General features: G+C 36.6%; 1 protein-coding gene across 2 annotated transcripts in view; it reads left to right on the top strand.

Moving 5' to 3' along the window:
• Nucleotides 1–237: 237 nt before the first annotated feature.
• The window catches only part of cblb (Cbl proto-oncogene B, E3 ubiquitin protein ligase), a 43,393-nt gene continuing 26,785 nt past the window's right edge, over nt 238–16,845 (top strand). The window contains exons 1-3 of one of the 2 annotated variants that reach the window (XM_024263496.2): nt 238–1,907; nt 2,912–3,082; nt 3,787–4,037. In XM_024263496.2, the coding sequence (XP_024119264.1) occupies nt 2,915–3,082; nt 3,787–4,037 (419 nt within the window). In that variant the 5' untranslated portion in view covers nt 238–1,907; nt 2,912–2,914. The remainder of the gene's footprint in view (nt 1,908–2,911; nt 3,083–3,786; nt 4,038–16,845) is intronic. The other variant, XM_036215175.1, reaches the window with a different exon arrangement.

Genomic DNA, 16,845 nt, shown 5'->3' with positions numbered 1-16,845 from the left:
AGAGACTTTTAACTTTCACGTAGGTCTCACTCTGATGAAAATTGTGTTTTTGGTGTTTTTAACATGTTCTTGTGACATCTTTCACATGATTCAAGGGATTTACAAAGAAAATCAAGCTTAATTCAAATCATTGTGAATCAGGAGCTAAAGAAAAAGAATGTATTTCTGATGTAGTAAACAAGCTCCCTGCTTTGCTCTGCAACAGAGAGAGGAAGAGGGGGTGGGGTTGCTCAATTCAAGCGGTCCCACATACAACTCAGTCACAAATTTCTAATGAACCACTGCTACTATGCAGAAACTGTCCTAGAAAACAACATTTATTTATTTATTTGGAGTGGATATTTAAGGCAAATAATAATAACAATAAGTAAATCAATAAGAACTGAGATGGTGTTCTTTGTCAAAAGTCTGGTCCTGTATTTCTTAGTGTTAATACTCTGTTTTCTGTCCATTAATGCATAGGGCAAGGAGTTGTTCAACTTTTCTTTTGCTGAAGGAGAAACATAAAGCCAAGTATCAAAGAACAATGCATTTTTTAACAAAGCATTTCTTTATTTCTTTAAGTTCAGTAGAATTTTTTTGTTCCAGTTTTTTTTTACACATATCTTGCTTAATAGACAAGTCTAAATATTCTTACAACATCACAATCCAGTCCAGCTGCTGCAAATCTGCTGACCTTTGTTCCCTTCTTTGTGTTTCCACCTACTTAGTTTTATTAGTGTTTGACTTAAACTGAATTTATTTATCGAATAAAGATAGATATAAAAACATAGATATACTGTGAACAGCAGGAACATGCCCATATTGTAATGCTTTTAGCCGTAGCTAATTTGCAGCATTTGTCCTTAGCTGGGTTTTTTTTCCCACAATTACAAGTATAAATAAAATGGGAATAAAATACCAGAAATTAAAAAAAATAAATAAAAAATAAAAAACAGTCATTGTTAAAATTACATAACACAGTTACAAGTATTTATCAAAGTAAAGTCAATTAAAACAAATGATGGCAAAGCCCCTTTGGTACATAATTTTGTCAATAGGTGGCGCTAGTGTGCTAGAATGCAACATAATTAAACCACAAAAGTCTTTTTTCCCCACAGCACAAACAAGTAAACAATAAACTGAGTTTGTAAGCCATAAACAGTCAGCCGGAAGCCGTGCTGTCACAATAAAACCCCCTTTAAAAACCAGCTGAGGCTCGCGGCAGGGCTCGGTGGAGCTCGGCAGGAGTGGCGGTGTTTCCTGGAGGCATCTGTCGGCACCACGGTCCGCTCCGCTCAGTCACCAGCGGCTGCTCCGCTCCCCTCTCTGTCGTTACGCCGGTCGTTTCCTGAAAAACACAGCTTGACACTCCTCCTCCTGAAAACAGCAGTCAAGGTGCAGACAAACAGCAGGATGTTCGAGCCCGCGTGCGGGTCAGAACGTGACTGTTAGCAGGAAGAGAAGCCCGGAATAGATTTATTTACTCGTTAATACTTTTAAAAAGACTAGTAAGCGCACTTTATTTTGAAACGAGGAAGAGGATGCAGGATTTATTTTAATCTTTTTATTTTTATTTTTTTTACTTGTGTGGACGGGAACAGCCACAGCCTCGCGTGCGTTCGTCCAAGAGAAGCAGCCTTTATCGGAGGATGTAAAACAGTGGGACATGTCGTGAAGTGACTGGGCCGGTCCCGTGGATTGCTTCTGGAGCCACCCCGACCCGTTAGCGCTCCGGTGGGCCGAGTTCAGCTGCAAGAGCTCCCATTTCTGGTAAGTTCGGACCCAGTCTCCCCTCCCGTCCCACCAACGCCGTGTTTATATGCGGCTGGGTGGACTGTTGAGGCTCTGCGGCCCCCCCCCCGGGTAAAGTAGTTCGAGTCGGGTCCAGGAAGGACGCAAAGCGGGAAAAGTAAACGTACGTGCAGGTCCGTACAACTCACCTGGTTAACTGGTTTAAAAAGAACACTAGTTGACAGGAAGGAACCTTGTTTGGGTTCTTTTTCGAATTGTAGATCTACGCACGCGCACTAAATGAGCACTTTGCTGTTGCTGTTTTCTACCAACATTTTCCAGATTTATTCACTTTTATTGACTTTTCAGTGTTGTTTGTAATTCCTGAAGGCGTAATGGTAAAAAAATCGATTAAACGAACCAATTCACTTAAAATTAGCCATTATTTTCTTTAAAATTATTTAATGCTTTTATTTTTTGTGGATTAAAACAACTTCCTGTTTGTATTTCTATCTCAAATCTTACTTATAACAGTTTAATTTTTGTTTTGCTTAATTCACCAGTTATTAGTGATGGGCGATTTGACGATACATATCGATAGAAAAGTGTCTGTCATGCCATTTCTCTATTTGTTTATTTGTATTACTGAACTTTTGTGCAAACATGCACTAAAAACTGTTTTGCACTTTAAAAAAATGTTTATCATTTGTAACTATTCAGTTACATGTTAAGCTACTTGAAAAAATAAAGTTAGAGAAAAGTAAGTAATGACATTATTAATAAGAAAAACTGAAAATATACGTAATTTTGGTATAACGTTATATATATCATTATTGTGACATAAAATAATTTATATCCTGAAATACAGTTTTTTTTCATATTGCTCAGCACTACTAGATATATAAAACAAGTTTCATTTTCAAAAAGCTTTTTTAAAAAGTTGAAATGAACATCATCAAATCAACAAATAAAATTGTGAATCTATATTGATCAGATTCAGAACTTTGTAATTATAAAGTGTCATAACTTTTGACATGGAACAATAAAGTTGCATTCTTGCACAAAAAACCCTGTTAGCCCATCACCACAAATATAGACTTTACAAATTAAAGCTTTTTCTAATGTAAATAAATCAAATGTTTGGTTTATACTGTAACCATTAAACGTGTGTAACTGTTTGTCTTTCACCAATCTTTAGGACATGGCAGCTGCCCTCAGCGGCCGAAACCCTGGTGGACGTGGGCCTAACAAAAGCAAGGGGCGCATTTTAGGCATCTTTGATGCAATCCAGGATGCGGTGGGGCCGCCAAAGCAAGCTGCAGCTGATCGGAAAACCGTGGAGAAAACCTGGAAGCTCATGGATAAAGTTGTAAGTGTTGGATTGGAGAGTCTGTCTGCCAGATGGCTGAGTCAGACTTTATTTGTAAAGCTAACGCAGATGTATGCATAATTGGGCTTCACTTTTATGCACGTTTCTTTTTAATTTTAGGTTCTAAAATGCATTTATTTAAGGTTTTTGTTCTTTTACAGACAGCAGATTCGTCCGCTTGTGATTCATGATTTGAATGAAGAAATACTTAAAAAAAAAAAAAACAGATTTGAGCTTAAACTTCTCCATCATCAGAAAAAGAGTATGTTAAAAACACCATTTTCCTTGGAATGAGTCTTTGAGCAACACCATGCTGGATGGAGCAGCTGGAAATAATCATTTAAGCCTCCTTGGAAAAAAAAAAAAAAAAATTTATTTTGCCCAGATGGAGCAAAAAAAAAAAGGTTTGTTGACGCAAAAATCTTTAAAGGTCAGGCAAATTAAAAAAAAAAAAAAAACTCCAAAAGGGGCTCACATTACTTTATATTATTATGATTGCTGCAGTCAGGTTCACATAAAAAGTGAGCCTGCTAGAGTCAGTGGATGCTGCTCCTCTGTTTGAGCACTTGTGCTGCAAAAGCCACACCATTATTTGCATAATCCACTTTAACCTTATAAATATCTTGCGTCTGTTGCTGTGACAGATATGGATTCCCCTGCAGTTGTAGAGGATTAAGAATGCTTTTGGGTTTGTTTTGTCACAGGTTCGACTCTGCCAAAATCCGCGCCTGCAGCTGAAAAACAGTCCACCCTACATCCTTGACATTTTACCCGATGCTTACCAACACCTGCGCCTAATACTGGGAAAATATGAGGAGAACCAGAGACTCACTCAGCTCAGCGAGAACGAGTATTTTAAAATCTACATCGACGGCCTCATGAGTAAATCCAAACGGGCCATCCGCCTTTTTAAGGAAGGAAAAGAGAGAATGTATGAGGAGCAGTCGCAGGACAGGTAAGAGCTTTGTTTATCAATAAATGTTATTCTTTTTGGGGTTTTTTTAGGTTTATATGGCAGCTTTTGGAGTTAGCTATAAAAAGAGCATTGTTCTGTGTGCCTTTTTGAGGCTTTTGTGTGGGTGAGACATTAGATGGTACAACTGCATCCAGAAATTCAGTTTTTCAGAAATCTGTTGTGGTAAACACAATCAGGATTCAAGCTTCCTTTTCTCACTTTACATTACTCGAAGTCAGTTTTGTAGGTTATTCGAAATCCAGATCAAGCGGAAGTTCTGGTAAATCAGAAACGCTCGAGCGGTATATTCAGTTGGATTCAGCTGCAGTGACAGATGCTGTGCTTTGACAGCTACTGGCAGTGATAGTGTGATGACGTTAAGTGAGAACTGTGCTCTAAAACTCTAAATCAACCAGTGAACTTTAGGGTTGCCGGAAAGAGCATTAGCTGTCAGGCTTAAGAAGTGAGATCCACCGCATTTGGAGTCCAAATTCAGAATTTTTTTTTCTTTGCTTTTTGTCTGAACTGAAACCAGCCCACTATGAGGTTGACGTGAGCCTAACTGACTCAGATTATAAGAAGCGTAGGAGGTGGAGATGGAAAAAAAAAGAGAAAAACAAGGACATTTTCTGCATAAAGTAACAGCTATTAATTTTTTTTCTTTTTTTTAAGACATTGCTCATATTTCATGCTTAATAGTACAAATCATTTTGCAAAAAAGTTGCATGCATGCAAAAAAAAAGAGGAGGAACTGTAAGTAAGTCATAAGTTATTGTGATGGAAATACTCACTCATGGTAACCACTCTGAAGCCAAATGATACATCAGGTTTAAAAAAAAAAAAACTGCATGACACTTTTGGAGACTAACGCATGCCACATTACACAGACTGAGCTGCCTAAGCAACCTAACGCTCTTTAAGAGAATATATTCATTTTTTAAGAAAACCTGATTGATTTCAAGTAGCTAGATTTTAGGGGGTTAAGAAGTCATTTGGTAGCACTCCCTTCTCCCAGGCTGTGCCTGGATTAGGATATTCATTGAACTCAAATGTTCAGTAAGGAAAAAAACTGTTGGTAAATTTAAAAACTGTTTTAATAGTTTTTTTCTTTCACCCCAAAAATATATATAAAAAAATAATACAGAGGAGTTTAATAGAAATAACTACCAGTTTAGTTGTGATTAATTGTTAATGTCTCACTTAGACTGGTGCTGATGATGTGATGATGCTAATCATCAGAAAACTAACATGAAACAAAATCATCGAGTATGTTTTATAGAATAAATGACCATAAGTTTTGCAAAATATGTAAATTTTGATATTCCTCAAAAACCACCTCCAAGTGCAACAACTTGTTTTGATAAATGCAAGTTTTTTTTCATAATTGATGTTTTTTATTATCACAACTCCGAGTTTCATAGTAAGTGGAAAGGCAAAAACTGATAAGTGTTGCTTAACTGTGCAGAGCTGCTTTTTCTGCAACAAAATCGTCTGATTAACGTTGATCGCATAAGACCTTCACTACTTTAAAGTGTTTGATATCAGCTGCTTTTCTCACTTCAATATCCACTGGAATTAAGTTCATAGTCTAAATGGTTGAAGACTTACGGTTGTCAAAAAAATGTAAACAATGCAGCTAAAGCTTCGGTGTTTAAGGTTAACAAAGTTGAAAAGTTTAACTCTAGTAGACTTTGATTGTAGTACTTGATACATATCAAGATAAAATAACTTCTTTTTAAAAATATTTAACTTATTTAGCAGTGAATTGAAACAATAATTTACCAAGTTTTAACAGTTTTTTACAAAAGTCAATCATCAAAACTCAAGAAACTCATAACATTTAAATACTTTTTTCATTATTTGATTGATAGAAATCCAAACTCACACAGAACATGGCTCATAATTTAATTTCAGTTTATTTTGTATAAGTTACTACCTCAGCAGATGAAGAAACAAAAAATCAAGTAAATTCATGTAAAATCTAAGCAAATGAGTCATTGTATTTATTTATTTAAAGCCAGCTTATAAACAGTGTTGCCTAGTGACACAAATCAACACATCACATTGGTTTGCAGGAATCTAAACCTGAAGAAATGAAAGCATTACATAGATTTCTGTGTTATTTTGGGAAAGCATGTTTTACATGATCATTATCATATTTGAACCTGTACTTGAGAAATGTGTTATTCCTCTAATGTAAAATGTTGTCTAGAATTGCATAAAATTTACTGACCTGACTATAGTGAGCCCACGAGAAAATATCTAACAATTGTAATCAGTATATCACATGATTATCCACAAACAAAAGTTGCAGAGCATAATATTTAGGGTATATTAATCTTCAAGACTATCTTAAGGATTTGGACAAAATGCCCCATCTTTTTTATGCGAGCCCCCATCTTTCTATTTCAATGCAAACCAAGAAGTCCCAAATCTTGAAGTTCCTTCTAAGACCACCAGAGGCAAACTGGAAAAGAGAATAATTTGATCCATGGACTCCTAAATTCTGCATTCTAGTTTCTCAATTGTTATATTATACTTTATCATTCAGGACATTGGGGGGATTTTAAAAATATATATATATTTATTTTATATGAGTTCAAATTTGGACATATTTAGGGGTGTGGTTCTTTTTTTTAAAAATTCGATTGTCAGTTGGGTAGAACTATAGACTGTAAATGTGAACTGGACCGAGTGACCCCCTCCCCACTGACGTTCCAAATAGGAAGTACCTGCTGGTCGCGGAAAGCCAATATCCCCCAGACTTCTATGGAGGAATAGCTGTTACTCAGTCGTTATATTTGCTAGAATAAACATTGTTGTTTTTGTGCCTTTTTTAACATATTCTTGCTAAATCTATCCCTTTTCAAAAAAATGTGTTTTCTTTATCGCAAGTTATTTAAGTTATAAACTGACCAATCAAATGCCTCAATAAAAGTATGTGGTGCCTGCTGGCCCCCCACCTCATCCATTAAAAAACGTTTGATTGACAGATTCCCCTAAGCCCTCTTTCAGTGTAAGGGGTGTGGCTTTCCAACAAGCTCACTCCTGATTAGTGAGGGTGGTTGCCATAGAAATGATGACTCAGACCAATTACTGCTTAACAGAATCGTCTGGTTTCAACATGGGGACGTTCTTATCACGGAAAAATGGTGACTGATTTGTCTTCATTTCGTTGGAACCAGAAGTGGGGCTTTTCCCGTCACACTCACTATGTCCAGTTCTCTCTTATACAGTCAATGTTTGGAACACAAGGGTTGGAGGGGTCACTCAATCCAGCACTCATGTACAGTCAATGGCAAAAATCTTTAGAATTCTTACTGGCTCTCAACTAAACACTATTTGTTAACTCCTTTATCAGACTTTGATCTCTATACCAGCATCTCTTCATTTATATAGGTCAGAATCTTTTTATTATTTTTAGCAGTTAGCACTAAATAATTGGGCAACATTTAAATGGGCTAAACCTTTACAGAGGGTAATTTGGCACAAAATTGATATTTAGAACATCCCTATGAAAAAAAGAACCGTATATTATTGTAATGAATGGTCTAAGTTTGTAGAGAAGTCTTTGAATATGTTTTCTCAGCTCCTTCTTTGCTCTTCTATTGCAGTGTGTCAGTGGGCAGAACAAAAAAATGATCTTTCTTGTATAAGAAGAACACATTTTATTAAAGTAATGAGTTTTATCTTCAGTTTGGATCAGCTCAACATAATCTTTGTGCGGTTCCTGTTGAAATATGTGAAAAATAAATCTGGACTGTGATTATATTTGCAACCTCTCTAATCTAAATGTTCTTGAGGAAGGCCCAAAATTTAAATTACCCTCACCATGTTTATTTTAAAGGTCCCAGCAATGAAACCATGTGTTCTATACAAGTTTTAAATGAGATGAATACAGAAGAGAAACAGAACATGACATTCAAATCAAACTTTTTTGTGAAGCATTTTCTTTTCTAAATTTATTGATGTTGGGATCATATTTCATGATGTCGCTGTAGCAAAGCTACTACTCCTAATAACTGTCAAGTTTCACATTTAACTTTAGAGCTCACAGGAGTTCACCACAACCTCAATAAGATGCCGTGGTTTCTGTGGCTGCAAGCCCAAATCACCAAGGAGGTCTTTGAACTGACAGGCATCCTGTCTTTACTTTTATACGATGACTCTAGAGTCATTGGATGTGCGTCTAGAGTCTAGACACTCAAATTGTGTATAAAGACACCGCCCATAAGTGTACATCAGGCTTGTTAATGGTCATTTACGGTGTCTCCAAACCCTACTGTTTCCAGAAATGGGCAAATAGGCAAGATAAAGTCTTGAAAGTATATGGACAGTTAGAGTTATTGTGAGAGGGCGAGTCAGAAGTCATCTGTCAGACCAAAAAAATAAATAAAAACACGCCCCAATTTAAGAAATAAGTTTTATCTCGAATATAAGCTAAAATAATACAAATATTTGTTTTCTCCATGGTGGTTGTTACGAGTTTAGAGATTAAGCAAGTTTTAGTAACCAGAGGTTGATCTGAAACGGAATCACGAGCATTGACTTGAAAATAAATAAATAATAAATAATAAAAACTCATTGAGGTTACTTAGTGAGCTCATCAGACTCCAGCTCTGTGTTTAGAGACATCTCAAACAGGAAGTCCAACTGTTGCCCCTTTTGTCACCGAGCTTGAACTGTCCATTGTGGCCAAACATCTTAAAACTTTTGTCTTGAATTGTTACACAGTGTCGATTATAAGCCTGGCTATTCAGGTGGCTGTTGAGAAAGAATATGGAGGCTTTGTCTCCGAAAACCCCCCAAACAAGCCATACGTGTTCAGTCTTTTTTTATTATTATTTTATTACAATGAACTTTAGAATCATACCATTGAAAGAATCCTGTATTTCTTGTTTTAGCTTTAACTTTTTAATACATTTTTGTCACTTACTGATGTGTTTTGTGTATTAGTAATCTTTTGATTTCACAAAGTTGCCTAAAACTACTAGAACTACCAGGTTATCAGCTTGTCCACAAAAGCAGTGTTGATGCACTTCTTCTTCTATAGTGCTTGTGCATTATGGATGAAGTTTAAGTCAATAATTATTGTCATAAATGCTATATGATTTAGACATAAATGTGTCGCTTATGTCTTAAGCTAAAACCTGATGAGATGTTTATTTTCTTCCAAAAGATCAATATTATATCTGACCTGTATCACATGGACATATATAAACTGAGTGGATAATTTCTGACGTCACCCATACGATTTTAGATGGTGAAAATGAAACCTAAAGTAGGGCGAGCAGATTAGCCCCGTTTCTACACCCTCAACATGCTAAATAAAGAAGGTGATTGGGTGACACAAAGTAACATTGGTTTTGCTAAGTCCACCTAGAAGTCTACCCACCTTTTAAAAGAAACCCCTACCCTTACATGTCTCATGAATTTAAGATTTAAGCAATAAACACTGAAAAAAGTGACACCAGATTCTATTTATTTTTTATGCAAAATTGGAGTTTTAATAAAGGTGGGTCAAGTGAAAATTGCTTCCTTCTGTAGCCTGCCTCAAGTTGTCTTTTGATGGGCTGCAACATTTGGTACTTCCTGGTCTGCATTGACCTTCAGTAGTTGTCTTTAAAGAGACTGTATCTAAAATACAAAGGTCAGATTTGTGGTTCCAGAATGTACTCCCTAGCTTGATTGTGATTATTAATAAAAAGACAAAAGGACTGTAAACTACTTTCACTTCAGTGTTTGAAGTTTCTTTATATAAAGCAGGTGTCTGCATTTAATAATAACATATTAGAAACATGATCCAGTGAAGAAAGCTCATAATCACAGAGAAGTTTGTGTGTGTGTGTGGGGGGAGCTGTAGCATTTGAATGGAGTTTTAAGCCGCTGCTGATTCTCAGGAGTTCACCCCGAGTGCCAAGAGCAGAGCTGCAGAGGATAAGTCCCCCCCACACTTTGCATCCTGTTCATATGTTTCCGCTGCCGTACTTTGATCTGCATGTTTTAGATTTTCTATTCTAATTCAAATCAGGTGTCCAGCCTGTAAATGGCTCTCATGCAGACCTATATAGAATTTCTTAGAACTGTCACAATGACGCTGCACCCTTTAGAGTATTAACAACTGGAGCTCTGTGAAGGTTAGAAACACTTAAACATTTTCCCCAAAACAAGTTTTCAAACAGTCAAATGTCATTTTTTGACTGGATATTTTGTGAATTTTAGTTCTGATTTTGCAAATTTTGGAAAGTAAATAAGTCATTCAATTGTTTTCAACCTGTCAACCTTATTACTACAGATAGGCACCAGATCAAATATTGCTATTTATGGATAATGAAGGTATACAGTAAGGGCTGATAGCAGGAAACTATTCCAAAACTTTTTTGAGCAAAAACATTTGTTTTTTCACAAACAGTAAATTCTTAATATCATTCGTATACGCCACAACACTTCTACATTACTGTGGTCCCTCGCTATTGCACTCTATCTACTTCATAGATTTCTTTCAACTGTTGGGATAACTGATCTCATTAGGGATTATGGCGATCGCCTGGTTTAGTTTAACATTCAACTTGGATGTTACAATGTGACCAGCTCTTTGATGAACAGAGAAAATAAAAAAGGTACTTCCTTTATGTTTTCAGCAAAAAGGAAGTCTCAGTCTTAACCAAATGCAGGTATATTAAATAATTAAAATGTTCAAACTGGATAATAAAGAATAAGATAAAACGAGAGGGAATAAAGTGTGCAACTTAAAAACTAGCTTAAATTTTTACATTTGTCAGCCATCGTTTTTATAGCTCAGCTTTTATTCATCTTAGAAATGACAATATTTAACATTTGCAGGTGCTTGTGCTAAAAAGTGTTGTTCTTTTGTATGACTTGGTTTGTAATTCTTTGATTAATTATAACTTTTTTAATGATGCATTTACAATAGCTCTTGAGTGTTGGAAAATAAGGACAAAACTACATTTTTTTCTCTTGCTGATACTTAAGTTTCATCATTATATTGTTTAAAAAAATTTTTGTTTCTATCATAGAGACATGTCATTGTCTTAGTGTGAATGTCAAATCAGCTGGTAGCATTTGGTACAAAGCCATTTTAATCTTTAATGAGAGGAGATCTCTCCAGAGAGAGACCTTCTGCTACTGCAGTATAGAGTATACTGAACCAGCTTTACTGATCCGTACGGTTTGGGTGTAAAACACGATGAGCTCTAAATGAACTCTCCCTCACAGAACTGCTTGCATTTTCTAATGGTTGGATCAGATTTTTTGTCCTGCAAATGCATTCAGTCAGCATTCAATAATGCCTCTGCTAGCTGTTAATGCATGCACTCACATTTTGCTGTGCTGTCACAGGATTTTCAAAATAGCTGCATGGTAACCATGTTCCTCATTTTGTTTCTAGCAGCCGTAGAGGGTTCTATATCTTGAGTTTGCTGTCACATCATAAAATCTCATGGTATTATCATAATATATTTAACTTGGATAAACAGAACAGCCATTGCCTTGCAGTCATGTATTTCCCAGATAACATACATAGAACAAGCAGTCATGAAAAGCAGTATTTTAATGAGTTTATAGGCTTTCAGGTTAAAAGTGTGTATCAAAGGTTGCCGAGTTTCTTGCTGTGTTGTAAGCAAAAAAATAATTTCTTCAACTTTTTATGAGGTTGTCACAACAAATCATTCTAGTATTTTTGCTTCCTGTGTTACCCAATGAATCTAATTTAGTTTATCTGTGTTGGATTAAAAGAAAATGTCAGTGGCTGTGTGTTTACATGTATTCTAGAAGCAGTAAGTGCTTCTGGTGAGAGGTGATGTCACCACAGTGCAGTTTTGCAGCATCCCAGTAGGCTAAACATTGTGTTACCTCATATTTGTAGTTATTCTTTATCACAACTCACCAATAACTCTTGGTGAATATGGTAAGTAGAGATTAGGGTTGTTAGCATGAATTTAGATCCTCGATTACAGTTGAATTGACATTTAATGGCCTTTTTTTAACAGATGTGCTTAAGCTTTGTACAGCTGTTGCTAAGAGTGATAAAACTGTCAATAAAACTGAATATACAGTGCTTCGTTGTTATAGCATGGTTTATCTTGGTTCAGGTTTTGCCTCCTGATTGGTCGTAGACCATTGTCAATCAATCTCCTGTGTAGTCCTGTACAGTACAGAATGCATTCAGCTTGGCGAAGTTACATAGCTCTTCAATTCTTATCATTCTATAGCACTGGATTTATTTTTCTATAAAGGTTTGACTTTAAGAGAGAAAAATTACAAAAATGTTAATGTCTGTCTGTGTAACCGAGAGGGGTTTTATAGCCTTAAAACATATAAATTAATTGTGAAAAATAAAAATGAATGCCATACTTTTTTTTACCATTACTGGTAATAAAATGCAACTCTCGGAATAAAAAAAGGATGACTCTACACATACTCTTTGAAATTGTGTTTTCAGGTGCTTTAAATCTAGGACAACGCCAAAATAAAAGTACTTTATAACTAAACAAATTATACTTACATTAGGCTAACTAACATTATTTTTTTGCTAAATTATTGGTTACTTTTTAGTCATGTTTAAAGTATTTTGAAAGCATCCGTTTCATAAGACAGTTAAAATGACTCATAGGCCACTTTTGTCTGCAATAGAATCAGCTGATTACATTGATTTGTAAAAACTTCACTATTGTAAAGTGTAGCATATTAGCGCATGGCCGCTTTTCTCCGCTTCAGAATCTACTGGAATTACATTAATTAAGTTAAAAGTTGTAGAGTTAGGGTAGGCAAAAGAATGTCAACACTGGAACGAACGCTCCGATGTTAAAGGACTAAATAAGACTTCTCGATCCTCCTGACCAGCAGGGGCACAAGAGAATTTAAAGGGAGGTCAAGAGTTAGCCAGACAGCAAAGGTCTGTTCAGATAGGTTGTGTGGTTCTCACTTGGGAGTGAGCGACTCTTTACCGCAGGAGTTGATAGCAAATGTACAATGGAGGTCTAGTTAAAATGTAGAATGCCAGTCCGGGACCTCCAACCAGCCAAAATCCAAATCCAAGGTTGAAAACAGAGGTCAGAGTGGCAGGGAAATACTCACATCCTGGGGCAGAAACACCAGGCTAGAAATCCAGGCACACAAAGGACACGAAGAATGACGCTGGAAGCAAGGCACACGACACTTACTCTCTGGCACCAGATGAATGAACCAGAGACGCTTAAATAGAGCACAGGTGAGGTGAGTTAAGTAATTAGAGCCAGGTGCAGGGAGCAAAGATACAGCTGAGGGAGGGAGAGAGCAGCCAACCATGACACCACAAACTTTGTTCTTTTATTGAAGATTGTACATTGGTAAATATCTTCCTACAACTCTCTAACAGAATTGAGTCAGACAAAAATCAAATCCAGGCTGTGTGGAGTTTGCATGTTCTCCCTGTGCCGGCATTTTGTAGAGCTGTCTAAACCTCCAATTCCAAAATCCATTTCTCTAGAGATTTCCCAGAAGTGCATCGATGCTCGCTTGCAGATATAAACTACAATGATTGCATGCATGCTGCAATCATCATACTATCTTAACATCAACAGACTAATCCACAGCAGCTGTTGAACTTTCTAAACATTTGAGCGGAGATTAGCACCCTTATTAATGAACTTGTGTTTTGAGAACGGCTTTAGAAGCGCATATTCAGAGGCATTTAGCAGGCAAAAATATTCTGCCCCAGTCTCTCACTCCACCACTTGTTGTTTGTTCAGTGTTTACATAACAAGCTTATATAATAGAAATCATTGACAACTAAAAAAAAATGTCTAGCAAGATATGTTAATTGTTGACAGCGTTGCTTATAAATTGTCACAGTCCTAGCTATATGCTGTGTCTGATCTTATCTGGAAAACCTGCTGTTGAAACTGCAATATTGGTGCATACTGTTTGGTAGAGAAGCATCAATGCTTCCTCTCCCACAGCCGGCTCAGCAAACCTCCTGTGTGCTTTCAACAGTGTTGAGCACCAGAAGGAAGCTCCGCTAGTAGAAAATCCATCCAGATATGAAGCTCAAACAAAAACTTTGTCACCTGGACATGGCAGATAAGCTTCTTTGAGCCTCAGTTTACAATGTCAGAGTTGAGCAATCACACCGAGTCAGATGGTGTTTTAAGATAAACTTTTTTTTTTGTTTTTCTGTTTTGACTGTGGTAAAATAATGCAAAGTGATGCAGTTTTTTTTGTCCCTGAAAGCCTTGTATCTTGTATCTTAGGACTAAAAACCCTTCTTGACTCACTTTGTTGAGCTGAAAATAATTGAAAAATGCAGTGGATTAGTTAAAACGGATCCCACCACATTTGAGTAAATTATTTTTGTTAGTCTGGAGTTTGTGTTCACTTAAAAAACAGCATCACAGTTGTAAAGTCATTTTTTCCCTTGGGTCTCATTTCTTGGCCAAAATTCACATTTTTGAACGTCAAGGAGGAAGAGTTGTTTGGGCAGGAAGTGCAGTTATGATAGAAGAGTGCTCTCAGTGCTTTCTCCATGTGTGTGCCTTTTTAGGCATTGTTGCTGGTTGTAGTAGTAATTGTATTATTTCTATTGGACAAACTCGCTCCAAAGCTCTCCTGAGACAATAGATTATTACTTAAATGTTTAAAGAATTTTGTCTGATTTTGCCTGACAATCCTGCTTCAATATAACTTGCTTTAAAAAATATAAATATTTTTCCATAAATTTCTCATAGTCTCATAATTCCTGACATATGCTGCCTGCAAATTCCTGCTGATTAACTTGTGTGTAGACAAGCTTTAAATCATCATCATGTCAAAGCTGTGTCTTTGCTGGCTAATAGTAAAGGTACTCCAAAGGTCAATTTTACATTTATACTAATACACAGTAACATATTCAAGATATCAGACATGTAGATCTGTGTCGTTCTGGTTTAGATGTACCTTTTTTATCTACTGCTGATTACTTTGACCAAGTGTGTTTTATCGATAATAAACTGCAATTGTGGGTTAGTTAGAAACAAGCTGGGCAGCAGCCCTCGACTATTTTCACACGTCTGACGTAGACTATGTTCAGATGACAGGAAACCAGCAGGGAAGGCGCTAGTGAGTGGTTGAGAGCAGGTGTCACCACAGTAACAGTGTAGCTGCCTGTGATCTATCAACAAGGAAGGATCTGCTGGAAGAAGTTGTTTGTCTCTTTCACATCTTTCACCTTTTATCACAAAAGTAGACTAAGATCCCACTTTAATAACATATGGAAGTTAGATTTGGTGCTTCTATATCAGTGGGTTGTAATTTGTTCTTTTTGTAAACCAGAGGAGGTGTTGGATCTCTTAAAGGAACACAATTGTCAGTCTCTTGGGGACATTTTTGCAATTCTGGTCAAAAGACTCAGATTTCAGACCAGCAGTGAAGCTTTTTCTTTTTTTTATGAGTGGTCTGCTTGTAGAATATGGAAGCAGTATAGAACATTACAGGGATACTAGAGAGTGTATTAATGCAACCTGTGTTCAAGGGTACCCCAAGTATACCGTACAACTATGACTCTCATTGTGGACTGTTGGGTTTTGGGTTTAGTCCTGCCACAGCTCAAAGATGCATTGTTTGCATTGCTGCTGAAAAGTTGTATAATTCCTGGGTAGTAAGAGATACCCTTTGTTATAATCCAGAATATCAAAGCACAGCAAGAGGTTAGCCGTTGGGACATGAGAACATCCACCTTTCAACTAAGGCCATGTCTTCAATCACAAAAGCATTGGTCTCTCTCTTTAAAGTGTTGAAGTATCTCAAACTTTATCAGAAAGTTTAAACCGACCAAAAAAATTAGCTGGACACTACAGAACATCTAGAGGGTCGAAGTTGCTGTTTCCTGTTGGTCCATATCTTATTGCTAATCTTTGTTTGTAAAAGCTCTTGGTAATGGCAGAAAACACAAGACTAGAGTTTCAAACCAATTGACATGTCCTTTAGTGAATGACCAGCAAATATTTATCTTGGTGGTTATCAGGGCAGTCGCAGCTCCTTCATACCTACTGGAGTCAATCAGTTATAATGGTTGGACATCATAAATGCTTTCATGGAGGTTGTTGGGTTGAGCACTTGTCTTGCTGCCTCAGCAAAAACCATTTGTCCTAATGGTGATGGTAGATGAGCAGAAACGGTTTAAGAATATCTTCTCTGTTTATCCGTGGAAAAGCTGTGAACATGAATTAAATCTTTTTTTATCTTTTTTATGTAGAGTCACTGAGATTCATTTAAAAATGTATGTTGAGGTAAATAAAAAACAAGCAAAACAAAGTTAGTGAGATTTAAATGTTTGTCTCTGTAGAATGGAAAAGCTTTACAGTCTTCGAAAATCTATGAACTATTGAACTTTTTTGGTGAACGTTTGAAGACACAAAGGGACACGGCTGACTAAGGCGTTTAAGGCCTAGGATCTGTGGGACTTGGGGTAGATCAGCACTAAAAAAAACACAAACCTGATTTTATGGAGCGATGCGTCCTCCATTGTGTACTTTAGTCCTGCAGATAATCAAGTTTTTAGAACCTGCTGACCTGTAACAAGTTGTTTGTTTTTGATGTTCTGAAGTCTTATTGTACATGCCCTCCTCTGTGTGAATGGGATCTTAGAAACATCGATTTAGCTCCATTTAGAAGTTGTTTTTAAAGTTGGAGGCCCCACATGCAGAGGACAAGACTACAAGAGTTTCATTATTTCCATACAACACAACATTAAAAAATGAGTGCATGACCTAACCTAAATCAGAAAAGCTATAAGCACAAATATGATAAAACAGGGGACCTGACCAGTAGTCAC

This window comes from Oryzias melastigma, linkage group LG14 (genome assembly GCF_002922805.2).
Source record: "Oryzias melastigma strain HK-1 linkage group LG14, ASM292280v2, whole genome shotgun sequence".
Lineage (NCBI taxonomy): Eukaryota > Metazoa > Chordata > Actinopteri > Beloniformes > Adrianichthyidae > Oryzias > Oryzias melastigma.
The sequence above is the reverse complement of the archived record's forward strand: the minus strand, read 5'-3'. Positions and strand labels throughout refer to the sequence as shown.